A 13861-nucleotide genomic window follows, 5' to 3' on the forward strand; every position below is an offset into this window, starting at 1 on the left:
ATCAAAACGATTCTGCAATTGCCCCATTAGTTGACTTGTAAATGGTTGTGAATTAAGCAGATGACTTTTAATCTTACGTTTTCAGTCAGACAGCGTATTCCAAATGTTTTGTATTGCATGATAATGCATCTTTTCATTATTCAATAACCAGTCGGAGAACCGCTTGTGTTCCGAAAATAAGTATGTGTACTCAATCGTCCTGCATGTTTTTCAAATTTGTCTTCTAGTGATTTTTTTTCTTTCCCAAAAACTAAAGTTGCCTCTCAAAGGAAAGTTTTTTGATATTGAAGAGACAAAAGGAGTATGACATCTATTTTTAGAGGCATGTCAAAAACAGATCTCTACAAGCCTTCTCTTCCATTACATGTTGTGCAGTCAGACAAAAAGTTGCATCAGCGTAAATTCTATAATCTATTTTTATTACACTCTGATTACTTTACTAACATACAGTGAATATATGCTAAATCTTTTACATCAGCTTAAGTAATTCGGAATTTTTGATGGAATTGTTGTCGGAACTAGGACTTAGAAGATAGGTCATATTGAATATTTCGATAAACCAATAAATTGAAGGTCGAAGTTTCAATATTTTATTTTCGGAGGGAGGGGAATTTTTTTCAGTTTTGTTCCATTATCCTAAGTATATTTGCTTCGATTCTTTATTTTTTCTATAAAAGCGGAAATCTTATGCATGGTATACATATAACGCATAGCTTCAATTAAAATTTAATAATATACAGGGTGTTTATAATTAAAGTTCCACATTGAAACGGTCATAAAACAAAAACTACTGGATCAAATGTTATCAAACCTGGTAATCGTGTAAAAGAGATCATAGGAATTTATTTTCCGCGAAAAAAGGGAAGTTCCAAACCTCACCACCAGGGTGAAAATGGCACTGTATGCAATATTTTTAAACAAAATATGGGTCGGAATCTAACTTAACCTTTTGTTACACGGGTTTAATATGTTGCATACCCTTAAGAAATTTTGAAGTAAGAAAATTACCATTTAAAGGCGTTAAATTCGATAAATGTCGAGTGCGCCATCCGTGTAAGTGAGAAATTCGTCCGTGAAAACCACGAATTAGCGATTAGAAAATGTGAGATCGCAAATCACTCGCACAAGTGCGTACAGTCTGGAAATCGTTTTCTTACAGATCGCTAATTTGTAATTTTTGAAGCCTGAATTTGGCCCTAAAACATGAAGATACTGATTCAAAACGCTTTTAATCGATTTGGGCCAAAAAAAATCCCTCATGTTATCTATCTAGTTCCATTGCATTCTCCTACTGCATTCGATTGCATAGCAGTCAGCTAGTTTTATAACTGAACCATTTTTCTCTGAAGAACAGTCGACAGCTGGACTACTGTGATTGCAGCTCATTTAGAGTCAATGTTAAAATGTTTCGTGATACATGAACTGCAGTAATGTGACATTTTAGGTACTACGATTTTTATGCACGGCTGGGCCCCACCTCACGTGTGTCGCACAGTTACTTAGGCAACATTTCACGAATGAATGTCTTATACGCCAACACTTCCCCTCTTTCCACCAGACCTCAACCTCTGTGACTTTTAGCTATGGGGTTTTCTCAAAAGCACTGTTTATGGTGATAATCTAAACAATTTGGCAGAAATGAAAAATGTTAAACACTGACATGTCCGTAACATTCCTCCCGATATGCTAAGAGTTGCTGTTGAGAATGCAGTAACAGGATTTAACTTGCTTTCGGAAAATGCTAGACGCTACATTGAACATGCTTTGTAACACGTTTCGGAAAATATTAAACACATTTTAAGCAGATGTTTTCGTGTCTTATTTCATTTAAGAATCTTGTATACAGCGTCATTTTCCCCCTGGTGATGAGTTTTTTTAACTATTTTTTCCTTGCTGAAAATAAATTCTCATAACCTCCTTTACACGATTCCCAAGTTTGATAACATTTGGTACGGTAGTTTTCCTTTTATGACCATTTCAAATTGGAACTTTAATTATAACCACCATGTAAATTAAACTTTAAAAATTTTACAGTTTGGTTCAAGTCCCAGCTTTAAAAATATATATAAAAATATAATCTTTTATATTAATCCTCTTAGAAAGAAAGTTTTAAGAAGCTAATTTTTCTCTCGTGTTATAGATTGTATAAAAAGACATGATCTTTAATATGATTTAGATTGTTTCAGCCAATATATGAATCGGGTCACTCGGTGGTACAGAATTAACCCTGCTGGACTGTTTTATTTCTTTGTCATTTAGCAAAAATCTTTTAATTAAAATATTTATCCTTTGGACTTCGCTTTTTTTTATTTATAGTTAAAATGACTAGAAAATGAAAAGCTGTCTTCAGCTGAAACGCAATTCATGTAATTGATATTTTAAAAAATTGACAAGAAAGCAAAATTTATGGAAGTCTAGCAATCGAAAAATCTTAGTTTTCTTGTGTGTGCACTGAAAACAACTGTAGAAGGAAAGAAGAAAATTAGGGAGAAAAATAAGCAAAAATTTGCAGGGAAATTTGGCTGTCAGACATACCAAGATGTTTAAAAAAGTTGGACGCTTTTGAAGATACTTTCAGGATACTTCAATGAATTTAGGTGTTCAAAGAAAAAACACTTGGACGTGTACACCAGCAAATACCATTAATTGAGCTTGTGGTTAACAGAAAAGACAATATGGTTTAGACTATATGGTTGTATAAATTTAAATTACGTTATAGAACATCATATCGTATCATAAATGGAGAATCCCATGATTTTCTCATTGGAATTATTTGAAGATTCAGGAGTTTATCCAGTGATGTATGTGGATGTCACCTAAAGATGTTTTTTTTTCCTCCTGATGAAACAGCGGCCGAGCGATAAAGTCACTGAACGCTGGTAGTTCTGTCCGAGGTCCGAATCCCGCGAACGGGCTGGCTGCTTGAGCATTTTCATGGTTTTCCCCATGTGCAACGTGTATGCCAGCCAGTTCCCCTTAGAAAGTCCTCTACGAAGGCATCCCTCCCCTTAGGCAGATAGCCCTAGTGTGCTTTGTCATAATTAAATAAACCAAAACCTCTTGATGAAACCAGTCTTTCCTTTCATCTCATACCTTCAAAATGTTTAGCCTCTAAAGACTGATAAAGGCTCTGATCAAATATTGATGATTGATAGGATTGAATTGAATTATTAAGTTACGTCAAAGCAGGGCTATCTGCCTAAAAGGAAGGATGCCTTTGTGAAGAACTTTCTAAGGGAAATCAGCTGGCATACACGGTACACATGAGAAAATCCACGGAAACGCCCATGCAACCAGCCTGTTTACCAGGATTCGAACCCCGGAGTGAACTATCAGTGTTCAGCGACTTTACCGCTCGGCCGTTTGTGGGCCTTTTTGAAATGGAAGGCGATAACTTTATTTAAAATGATTGTCAGAAATATCAAGATATTTCGAAAATTTGGATACTTTTTAATATACTTGCAGAATGCCTAAAGAAAAAGAGCAAGAATAAAGTAGAATGAAGAAAAAGAGCAAGAATAAAGTAGAATGCGTGAAGAAAAAGAGAAGAAAAAATAAATTTTTGAGTAAAATTTAGTATTTGTATTTTTTTTAATTTAAAACTTTTTAATCTTATGATATTTGATTTTTACGATTTCAAAAATAAAATATTTGACTAAAATATGAATAACATTTAAGAAGTCAAATGTAGGATAAAATTGTGTAAAGCAATGGGCACAATGATAAAACTGTTTAAAGCAGTGTATGCAAGTCATCCTAAGTTAAAATGTCGCAATCCTAAGTTAAATGTCTCTCTTATTTATATATATCTTTTCTGAACGGAACATTGAAAGGCGTGTTAACTGTGCTTTACTGTATTTTCTGTTTTAATATATGCAGTTTTCAAACGCATCGTAGTCTGGATTACAAAGTATTCCTCCGAAAGAAACGCAATTGAAATAAATAAAATCAAATTCTGGAAAATTTATATTAATAAATATATTTAAAATGCTCAATTCGAAGGAATAATTAGAAAATTTTAAAACAATTATCTGAAGAGACAATGCAACACAAACAATTAAAATAAAAGTTAAGAATTTAAAAATTACCTAAAATAATAACTATGACAAAAAAATATATATAAAGAAAACTATTTGAAAAAAAATAAATGCTGCACCTTTATTTACGCAGTTCGAAAAGGTAAGTAGAAATTTTTAAAATAGTTATTCGAAAAAAAAACCATGCAACTTAAACAATTAAAATGAAATTCGAAAAAGAAAAAATTACTTAAAATAATAAGTTATAATTAAAAATATAAAGAATATTATTTGGAAAAAAGGAACAATGGTGACTTTATTTCCGCTCACAGTAAAGGAAACTAGGTTGCCATATATTAAGAAGTTCGCCAAGTGAACTATTCTTGGCGCAAACTGACAAAAAAGTGCCAACATAAATTTGTGAATTTCTCCGTAAATTTCGCTCCAAATTTTACAAAATTTCATATTTAGGCGTAATTTGAGTGTAGAATCGAAATATATAAAAAAATTGGTATGTTATTTCAGAAAAAGTTCGATTTTGTGTCAAAATACCTATGTTAGAATAGTGCTATATATAAATCTAATATATATCCTAAGTCGCGCTTTCGAGACATGAAGAACGCAATTTGAATTTTGTCAATCGGCCCAGTAGATCGGGAGATATAGGACTGTCCCCTTTTTTTTTTTTTTTTTTTTTTTTTTTTGAGCAGTGTACATATACTTATTGCTATTAAACAGTAATTTAGAATAAACTTTGATTTCATTTGTATGTGAAATATAATTTTAATCTAAATCTTAACATTTATTAATGGAAATTTTTATTAAACATTGTAAGCTCAAATATATAAAATTTCAGTAAAATTTGTCAAGAAAATTAATTTTTAAATAATTTTTATATTTATTTGTATTTCGAAAAATGTTTCTTCTGTTTTGATTTTAAATCAGTAAATCTCTTTTATGTTTATCTCCTTAGGTCTTCTGATTCAAAATCTCACAGGCAAAATAAACTGGTATGCATGTATATATAAACTGGTATACTACTTCATATTTTTGTAAATCTTCACTTTTTATATTTGTGATTAATTTATATTGATTATAATCAGCATTTGATTATCAGCAGCTGTAAAGATTTTTCTTGTGTATCAAATGGAAAATATAAAGAAAAATGGACTAAACAAGACATATAAATTAAAACTTTTAATTTTAATATTTTTAATTAATTACTGATAGTATTACTTATCCAATTGTGCATGTCCTGAATGTAGTGATGTAATTAGCATAGGGATTTTCCTTATGGCCTGATTTTTTTAAACAGTATTTACTTCTTTCATTTAAGAGCATAAAAATTATTTTTAATGTAATTCCTGTAATGAACATACCAATATTTTACATAAATGTTTTATTCATTTTTGAAAGTTTTATTTCTTCAAAATATTTCTCTCTTTCTCTTTTTACCATAACCCTTGAATTGGTATTATATATGATTGTATTTAAAAATAGTAATAATTTTGTATTCTATAAGTTTAAATGATTCCAAATCATAAAGACAGGACGTACAATCTGCAAAATTCTTTAAACCTTAGTCTAAAGGTATGCAAAATCTTGGAATTCTAATATATTAAAGTATGTAAATAGCTCTAATTCTATAAATATAAAATCGTTTATGAAAACTACTATGTCAACAAAGTTTATTAGCACTTTGGTAGGTGATTGCTAATTTAATTAAGATGTGTATAATTTATGCTTTGTGTATTTATAATAATTTTCTTTTTGTAGGATACTTATTCTTCTGATGTATTTCATAATCATTCATCATCTAAATCTTCTAACAGTATATTGGTGACTAATACTCAAGCAGTGAAATTAACACTTGGTGATCTAGCTGTGAATTCTGAACAGGTAAGTAATGAATTATCTAGCTGTATTAGTCATAACTAGAAATTCTGATATAATTCTAATATATATTTTATGACATATTCTATGTTAGAATTATATCAGCTTATTATCTCTAGGAATTAGAATTCTAGCTATGAAATTGAGATATAGGTAAATTACATCTTTATGAAATCAAAAAGGGCATGTTATGTGAGAAAGGTTTCAAAAGAAAAGAGACTCAAAATGATCATTTAGAATGATTGAAAATTTATTCTAATGTTTATTTATTTGAAAAAAGGAGATTGAGAACTATTATGAACATACAGGACATTTTACTGAAAGAAATACATTGTCAAAATTCCATAATCTCTTATTTTTTCTATATCTACATGGCTAAATACAAATTTTAATTATTTAACTGGATAATATAATACCTCTATATATATTTGGTAGTATTATGGTCTAAGTTAGAATAATTCATACATATTATATGTGCTATGAGTTCATAAAGTCAACTGTATCTTAAATTTTCTCATGGCTGTGTTACAAATGCATTTTGCAAAGTAATTTTATAACTATATAAAACTTGATATCGTGCTCGAAACGTGCTCGATAGGATTCAAGTCCGTCGATCGAGCTGGCCACTCCATGTGCATAATTGTTTCCTGTTGAAGATAATCATCTACGATATGAGCCCTGTGTGGTCTTGCGTTATCACCTGATAACCTGGTTCCTGATGTAACAGGAAAGCATCACCTAATGCCCCGGCATATGGGCACACATAAACATCAAGAATGTCATCTCTATAAATCTGAGCATTCACGGTTCCCCTTGGAAAGACATGAAGGTCTGTGCGTCCACCCAAAGAGATGCCACACTGCCCCTGTATACATCTCTTTCACGGATGTTTGACGGATGATAATGGGTTCTAGGTTCTCTCCATATCACTCCTTATCAAATAACACATACTATCGCTTTCTAGACTAAACCTGGACTCATCCGTAAAGAGAACTGCCTTCCATTCATTGATCAGCCGTCCAGTGGACATGTTGTCATGCTCACTGTAAACGGTCCCTCCTATGGCGTGATGTGAGCGGCACACAAATGGCTGATTGCCTCACATGCAGACCACCTTCGTGAAGCCTTCTACACACAGTTGACGTTGACACGAACTTTGCGGTGGCTGCAGCAAGGGAGGATTTAAGAAGAGTCTGAGTAGCGATTCTATTCCTGCGTGCACATAATATCAAATATCGGTCATCGGTGCTCGTCGTAGCAGTTGCCCGTCCTAGTCTGAACCTCCTAGATGCCAAATCTGTGGTTTGAAATTACCTCCAAAGTCTATGAACCACAGAAGGACTCGCATGTAGCCATCTGGCCACTTCTGTTTGACTTTGTCCTGCCTCTAGTCTCCCAATGGCTTTCCATCGCATTTCTGCAGGCAAATGATGCCTGGAGGTCATTGTTACGAATTGGCTATCTCAGATTTCTGATGTCAATGTCACAGTGTGAAATATGTGGACTTGCTCTCAAACATGGACTTTTATGCTCCTCGCAGATGACGTATTCCGAAAGCAGCGCCACTAATTTGCATATTGCAGTTTTACTCAGCTATTCTTACTTGGCAATATATTCAAATTTTACATGGTTTGGCTTATTTTTTAAGGAGTTATCGCTATTTTTGTGATTTTTCCTTAATTTATGATAACCAGTGTATGTATTGTTATTTAGTGTATTTTAAGTTTAGAAGGTCAGACATTATATTCTCATAAGTTGAAACACAGTATTTTTTCTTTTATTTAAATTGATCTTCTCAGCTTTTGATAATAAAATCTAGATAATTTATGAAGTTCGTAATGTATCTATTATCTATTGCATGCATGCATATAAAACTAAGCTGTTTAAGTACCTAAGCAATCTATTTCTATTTTAAAAAAATTTTCATGGAGTAATTATCATTGTTGCTTTTCAGTGTTAATTTTACCATTTTGCAGTTTCAGTTTTTCTCTTCAAAAACTGACCATATCTCTGTTTATAATCTTCCATGTTTGAAACATGTACATCGCAGTGGGTGTAAAACTCGGCTATTTATCTTTGTTCTATTATTTTTATATTATTTAATTGTATGTGCAAAATTCAGCAATGCAGTTTTGCCTAAACAGAAAATGGATTTCGAAAGTACCATAAATGATATAATCTGAAATTTCTTCTCACAATACTGTGTTATTTAATATTTTATTCTAGCCTCTGTAGAATTGTTTGACATTTAGGAAAAATAAAATTAGCAGTCTTTTTAGGTAAAAAGTTTTAATATTCTGTGTAGTTACCTGATATTTTTAAATGTAATAAATAAAACTATATTTTTTATTTTATCATGCATTATTTCATTTAATACTATTGAATGAAATAATAATTTAATAGTATTAAATGAAATAATACATTTAATAGTATTATTATTAAATGAAATATATATTTTAAATCTGATGTAATTTTTTTTTTCAATTAGATATTTAAAATTTAGCATACAGAGTGCATAAATACTCTCGAAAGCAGCTTTTTATAATCAGGCTATTCATATGTTTTATTGATTTATTATTATGTCTTCTGTTATTTTTTCAATATTAACTCAAACTTTGATTTTAACAATGAACTATGATTATTATTTAACTTAATTTTATAATTTGTGATGTAGGGTTTTTAATATTTTTCTATACATTACAGAAAATACAAGGTATTATAATAAAGGATGATAAATATATTCACTCTAATGTTGTAACTCAAGTTGCTTCTGAAGCTGCAGCTGCAGCTGCAACATCTGCTGTCCTTGCTGTTTTAGAAACCCAGAAAGCCTTACTTCACAAGGTATTTTAAAAATTTGTTATTTATTTTCTTAAATAGAGTACATTAGGTATTACTGGTTTTAAGTACATATATACAAGTGCTGGAATTGGTATTTAAATATAAAATTATTGCTTAAAACTTTACCATTAGCTGTAACAAATTAATCATTATTTGGTGCTTGAAGACTGCATCTCATTCTTGTGCTTTTACTTGTTGAAATGTTGAAGTTGAAAATGTAGAAAACTACTTATTCATTAATTACAAATACATATCATATTTTCTCACTTCCGTTATGCCTTTTTTTATTACAGTAGAAGTCCAGAAATCCGCAACACTTCGGACCAGAGGTTGTGTGGATTTTAGGATTTTGCCGATGTCAGGACAGAAAAGATAATATTCAAACTAAAAATGCAAAATAAATAAGGGGTATTAGAAGCATTTAATTAAATTATTATATACATTAATACAATAATTAATTATATGCGTTAAATTATTGCATATATAAACTGATTATATTATATTGTTCATTTACATTAGGCTCCTCTATTTTTATATCAGCAGGAATCTGCTTCCCCTTTTCTCTCAGGAGTAGTCCTGAAATAGGTACCCCATCACTCCACCGCTGCCGGAACCTTTCATACAGGACAGCATTAAGGTTGGCTGATTTCGTCTCATGTAAAGATTTCTGATGTTAGAATCACTGTTGCTGTAAAATTTCAACAGCTTTTCTTTATTGTTCCATATATCATACACAGTCCCTGTGGCCATTCCATACGATTCTGCTATAAACCGAGCAGTAGCACCTGCCTCTATCTTTAGCAGAATTTCCACTTTTTTCATTACCATCAATGCAATGTGTTTACGTATTTCAACGTTGCAAGCAGTAAAATCACGAGTGCATTTCTTATCTGTCATATTAAAAAGTGCTGAAATTTAAAATATTCTTAATATATCCACAAAATATCCGGATTAAAAAAACTACATTACTAAACAATCTTGTGAAATAACAAAGCTCAGAAAGTACAACAACGTGAAGAGTGAACTTGAAAGAAGAGTTGAGTTAATCGTCTGCTTTTTTCCCTCGATGCAGATTAAAGGGAAAAAAACTCTTATCAATAATTTGGTATTTCAGATATGACTCATATTATTCGGTAATTATGACGTCATTATCCAGTAAGTATTTTTTCTTCGATATTTCGTACTCCATGTTGTGGTTTCCGGAACCTATAAACTAAATGTTTATATTTTTAGAGGCAACGCAGATTTCAGGTTGGCAGATTTTCGGTATTTGACTGTATTTGATTTACGAGGGCTATCCAGAAAGTAGATTACGTTTTGGAATAAAAAAATAAACAAAGTATAGGAAACAAATTTTATTATATACAGATGAAAGCCACACTCAAATACTACTTTTCTACATAGTCACCATACAAATTAAGGCATTTATCGTAGCGATGTACGAGCTTGGAAATTCCTTCGTCGAAAAATTCGGCCGCCTGCGCCTTCAACCACTTCGTTACCTCTTCTTGCCTTCCATCTTGCACAAAACTTGTGGTAACCAAGCTTTTCGCTGATGATTTCGTGCAACAAACTTCGCGAAATTTGTGGAAAACTCAAAGAAAGTTCCGTTATTGTGAAATTTCGATTTTCACGGACTTTAGCATCGACTTTTTCGAGAAGTTCGGCGGTCACTATGCTGGGTCTCCCACTTCGATCTTCGTCGTGAACATTGGTTCGGCCATTTTGAAATCTTATGACCCACTGACGCACTCCACCTTCAGTGATAATGTTGTCCCCATACATTTCACGAAGCTGCCGATAGATTTCTATCGGTTTACAGTTTTTTGCAGTCAGAAACCTTATTACTGTGCGCACCTCGCAGCTCGCAGATTAATTACATAAAGCAGAATTAAGCTACTAATTGTAACTGAGCTACCAGCCAATTTTGTTTTTTGTTACCGCAATTTCTGGAAGAAAGGCCGCATCAGCGTAAACGCCACAATAGATTAAATTGCGCGTGGCATCGTCATGGGCCGTATAGATGCAAAATCTCAACCTAAGTCCTGATATATGACATATCAGTTGAGAAAAATGCATGAAATGAAACCATAACTCAAAAATAAATTAAAGGTAAGAAATATTGAAAATATATTTACGTTCATGTATATACTTATATTTGCCCACTAAAGAAGTCCATATTTGTAATACTCAGACTATATTATAAAAAAAGGTTGCAACATCGAAATATTAAATTTGGATGACAAAGGAAATTTTAAATTTTACTTACAAAAGGAATTACATGTTTTCACCAATTTCCATGCACTTCCTACCCACTTTGCAACTTCTTCATAAGATGCTCTACGCATTTTGCTGCGTTTGGTATACGTATGCAATCCTTCACTCATCCAACACTCCCACCGCTTTTGGAATTCAGCTTTTGAAGGCTTTATTATCTGACAAATCTAATGGTTGTAAGATTTTTGTCAAACCACCAGGAATTATTGCTACGGTCGTAGAAAATTTTTGACATCTGGTTTTCACTGACTCAAGTAAATGAGCATGCAAGTAAGCCATTATCAATAACCCTTTTGGTTGGAAAAAAGATTCCTTACAACACTGCCAAACTTTTTATAGCCACTCATGCATGATCGTTTCGCATATCCAGCCATTCTCATTTGCACAAATAATTACGTCATTAGGAAAATCGCCCTTTGGAATAGTCTTTCGTTTAAAAATGATCATCGGCTTTAGCTTGTCACCGTTTGCGGCACAAGCTAACAGACATGTAAAAAATCAAATCTTTTTCAGTTCTCCAACGTCGAATACGTCTCTCGTCCACTTCAAACTCTCTAGCTGCTGCTCTATTTCCAATTTGTTCAGCACGTGAAATTATATTAAGCTTAAAATCAGCAGTATAGCTTCTGTGCCATTTAGATGCCATTTTCAAAATTTTTCTGCTCCCTTCTTACTTAAAAACTATCCAACAAGTACTTGTACCCAAACTGATGGGATCTGTATCTGGCAGAATGCCAAGAAAAATTGTTTCATGCTGAAGGAAAAATACGTCAGAGTTCGTTATTGCGAGGCAGGTGGAGTCATGTCCGCCTTTGAAAAAATTTGCAGAAAAGGCAGGGGTGGGGAGAGGATGTCTCCTGGAAGATTCATCGAATGGCAGAGGAGAGAGACTATTCAAACTGATGAGAATGTTGATTTGAAAGAGAAAAAAAAATGTTACTGTTCTGAGATCCCGTATAGGGTGAATAAGGCATGTAGGTCTGTTCAAGGGAAAGAATGTAAACAAAATAACATTCGCAAAAAGCAACTGAGTGGTCTTTTGTGTGGGAACAGCACCAGTCTATGTACAATGCCATCCAAACTATGTACAATGACCATCATAGGAAATATTTTATTTTTAGTGCACCTAAACGCACACCGCATGGGTAGAAACGCCACACCCACTGAAAATTTAAGTTTTAAACACATAAACGTCGCGGCATTTCTTCCGGAAATTATGGTAATTACTAAGGAAAAGATCTGGTAACAATGTTTCAGGTGTTTTAGATTATTACCTCCTGAGCAATCAGTCTTTAATGTAAAAATGTATAATGTATTAAAACATTTTTGGTACTGTTCTGTTATCAGCGACTGGATCCAGAAATGTATGAATGTATGTGTTCATGTATGTATATATGTAAGCATGAATACATGTGTGTGTTTATTCATACACACATATATGCACATACATACATACAAAAACTACATAAACACACACATGCAAACATTCAAACATTTCTGAATCCGGTCCGGGTAACAGAACAGTACCAAATTTTTTATATGATTGGTATTTCTACTTTAAATAAATTATAAAAGATTTTCAAAAATAGTAAAGGATCATCTTTAATTTTGACTCATAATTTAAATGTAATAAGTTTCTTCTAATTTTAACATCTTCCTGGAATGATTCAATCTGCTTCTACTAAATTATTAATTTAAGTTTCTGATTGCTTTAAATAAATATGTATTTGTAGAAATTTTTAATGTTTAACATGTAATTAATTTTTATTCCAAATATTTTCAATTTTATAGAGAACTTTTATTAGTGCTTTTGAAGCCACTACAAGCCCTTCAAATCTTGAATCAAGACAGTACAGTAGTGATTTTGAAAGCCCCCAAGCAAATAAAACATCATCAGACCGTACAAGGTCTGCTAGTATTGAATCAAATAACTCAAAGCCATCTTCTGAAGGAACAATTGCAGATGAAGTGCAAGATGAACACAGTCCTTCTAATGATTCCATTCCAGAAAATTTAGCTGGCACTTCCGAGAAAGGAGTAAAAAATACAGATAGTTTGGTATCCTATCATTCCAAAAATGATTCTGTAGCATCATCTGCTGCTAGCATTCTCAGTGAACCCAAAGAAAGCCACATCAGCAAAGGTTAGTATATTTGTCATTATAATAAGTAAAAAAGAAGCGTCTTGTGACAATGACAAACGTTTGTAGCAAACAATGTAATTGGTTCATATTTACCCCAACAGTAAAGTACAGTACGTTTCTTAGCATGTATTACAGATACTTAATTTGAGCTTAGTCAAGTAATAAATATTCAATCTGTAGTTCAAAGGACAAAAGTCTGAATGAGCAAATGCATCACTGATCTACAAATTTATGTGGCCACACCTTTTGGAAAATTCTCTTTTCTTGGGAGGGAAGGATGTTTTTGTGCTATTATTGCCATCTAAATGTAGTGAACTCAAAAACTGCAATACCCATTCCATCATGTTAATCATATTGAATCTATTTCAATGTCTGTAAATTGTTATGGACTGTAGATTGGATCTGGATAGTTTAACAAAAAGATCTTGCATAAAGCATTTGTAGAGTGTGACAAAAAATTTGGTACTTTAATTGATGTACCATGGACCAGTATGTGCCAGTTGCTTTGTTTGCTGTAATGATTTACAACTGAATGATTAAATTTGGTTTGGCTTGTATTATTATTAGTAGTATATGCTACATGGATGAAATACTGACATTTTTTGTGTGTATATATAAAAATCTACAAATATTCACATAAAATTCTATATTCTCTCTCTCTCTCTATATATATACAGTACAAAGTCCGTAA

General features: G+C 32.2%; 1 protein-coding gene across 2 annotated transcripts in view; it reads left to right on the forward strand.

Moving 5' to 3' along the window:
• Positions 1-13861, forward strand: part of LOC118199181 (uncharacterized) — a 159257-nt gene that overhangs the window by 90695 nt on the left and 54701 nt on the right. For both annotated transcript variants that reach the window (XM_085820951.1, XM_085820950.1), the window contains 4 exons: positions 4990-5026; positions 5793-5915; positions 8613-8753; positions 12819-13170. In XM_085820951.1, the coding sequence (XP_085677077.1) occupies positions 4990-5026; positions 5793-5915; positions 8613-8753; positions 12819-13170 (653 nt within the window). The remainder of the gene's footprint in view (positions 1-4989; positions 5027-5792; positions 5916-8612; positions 8754-12818; positions 13171-13861) is intronic.

Source organism: Stegodyphus dumicola, chromosome 7 (assembly GCF_044657685.1).
Source record: "Stegodyphus dumicola isolate Sdum_Otavi_A_Nest chromosome 7, ASM4465768v1".
In the NCBI taxonomy this organism is placed as follows: Eukaryota; Metazoa; Arthropoda; class Arachnida; order Araneae; family Eresidae; genus Stegodyphus; species Stegodyphus dumicola.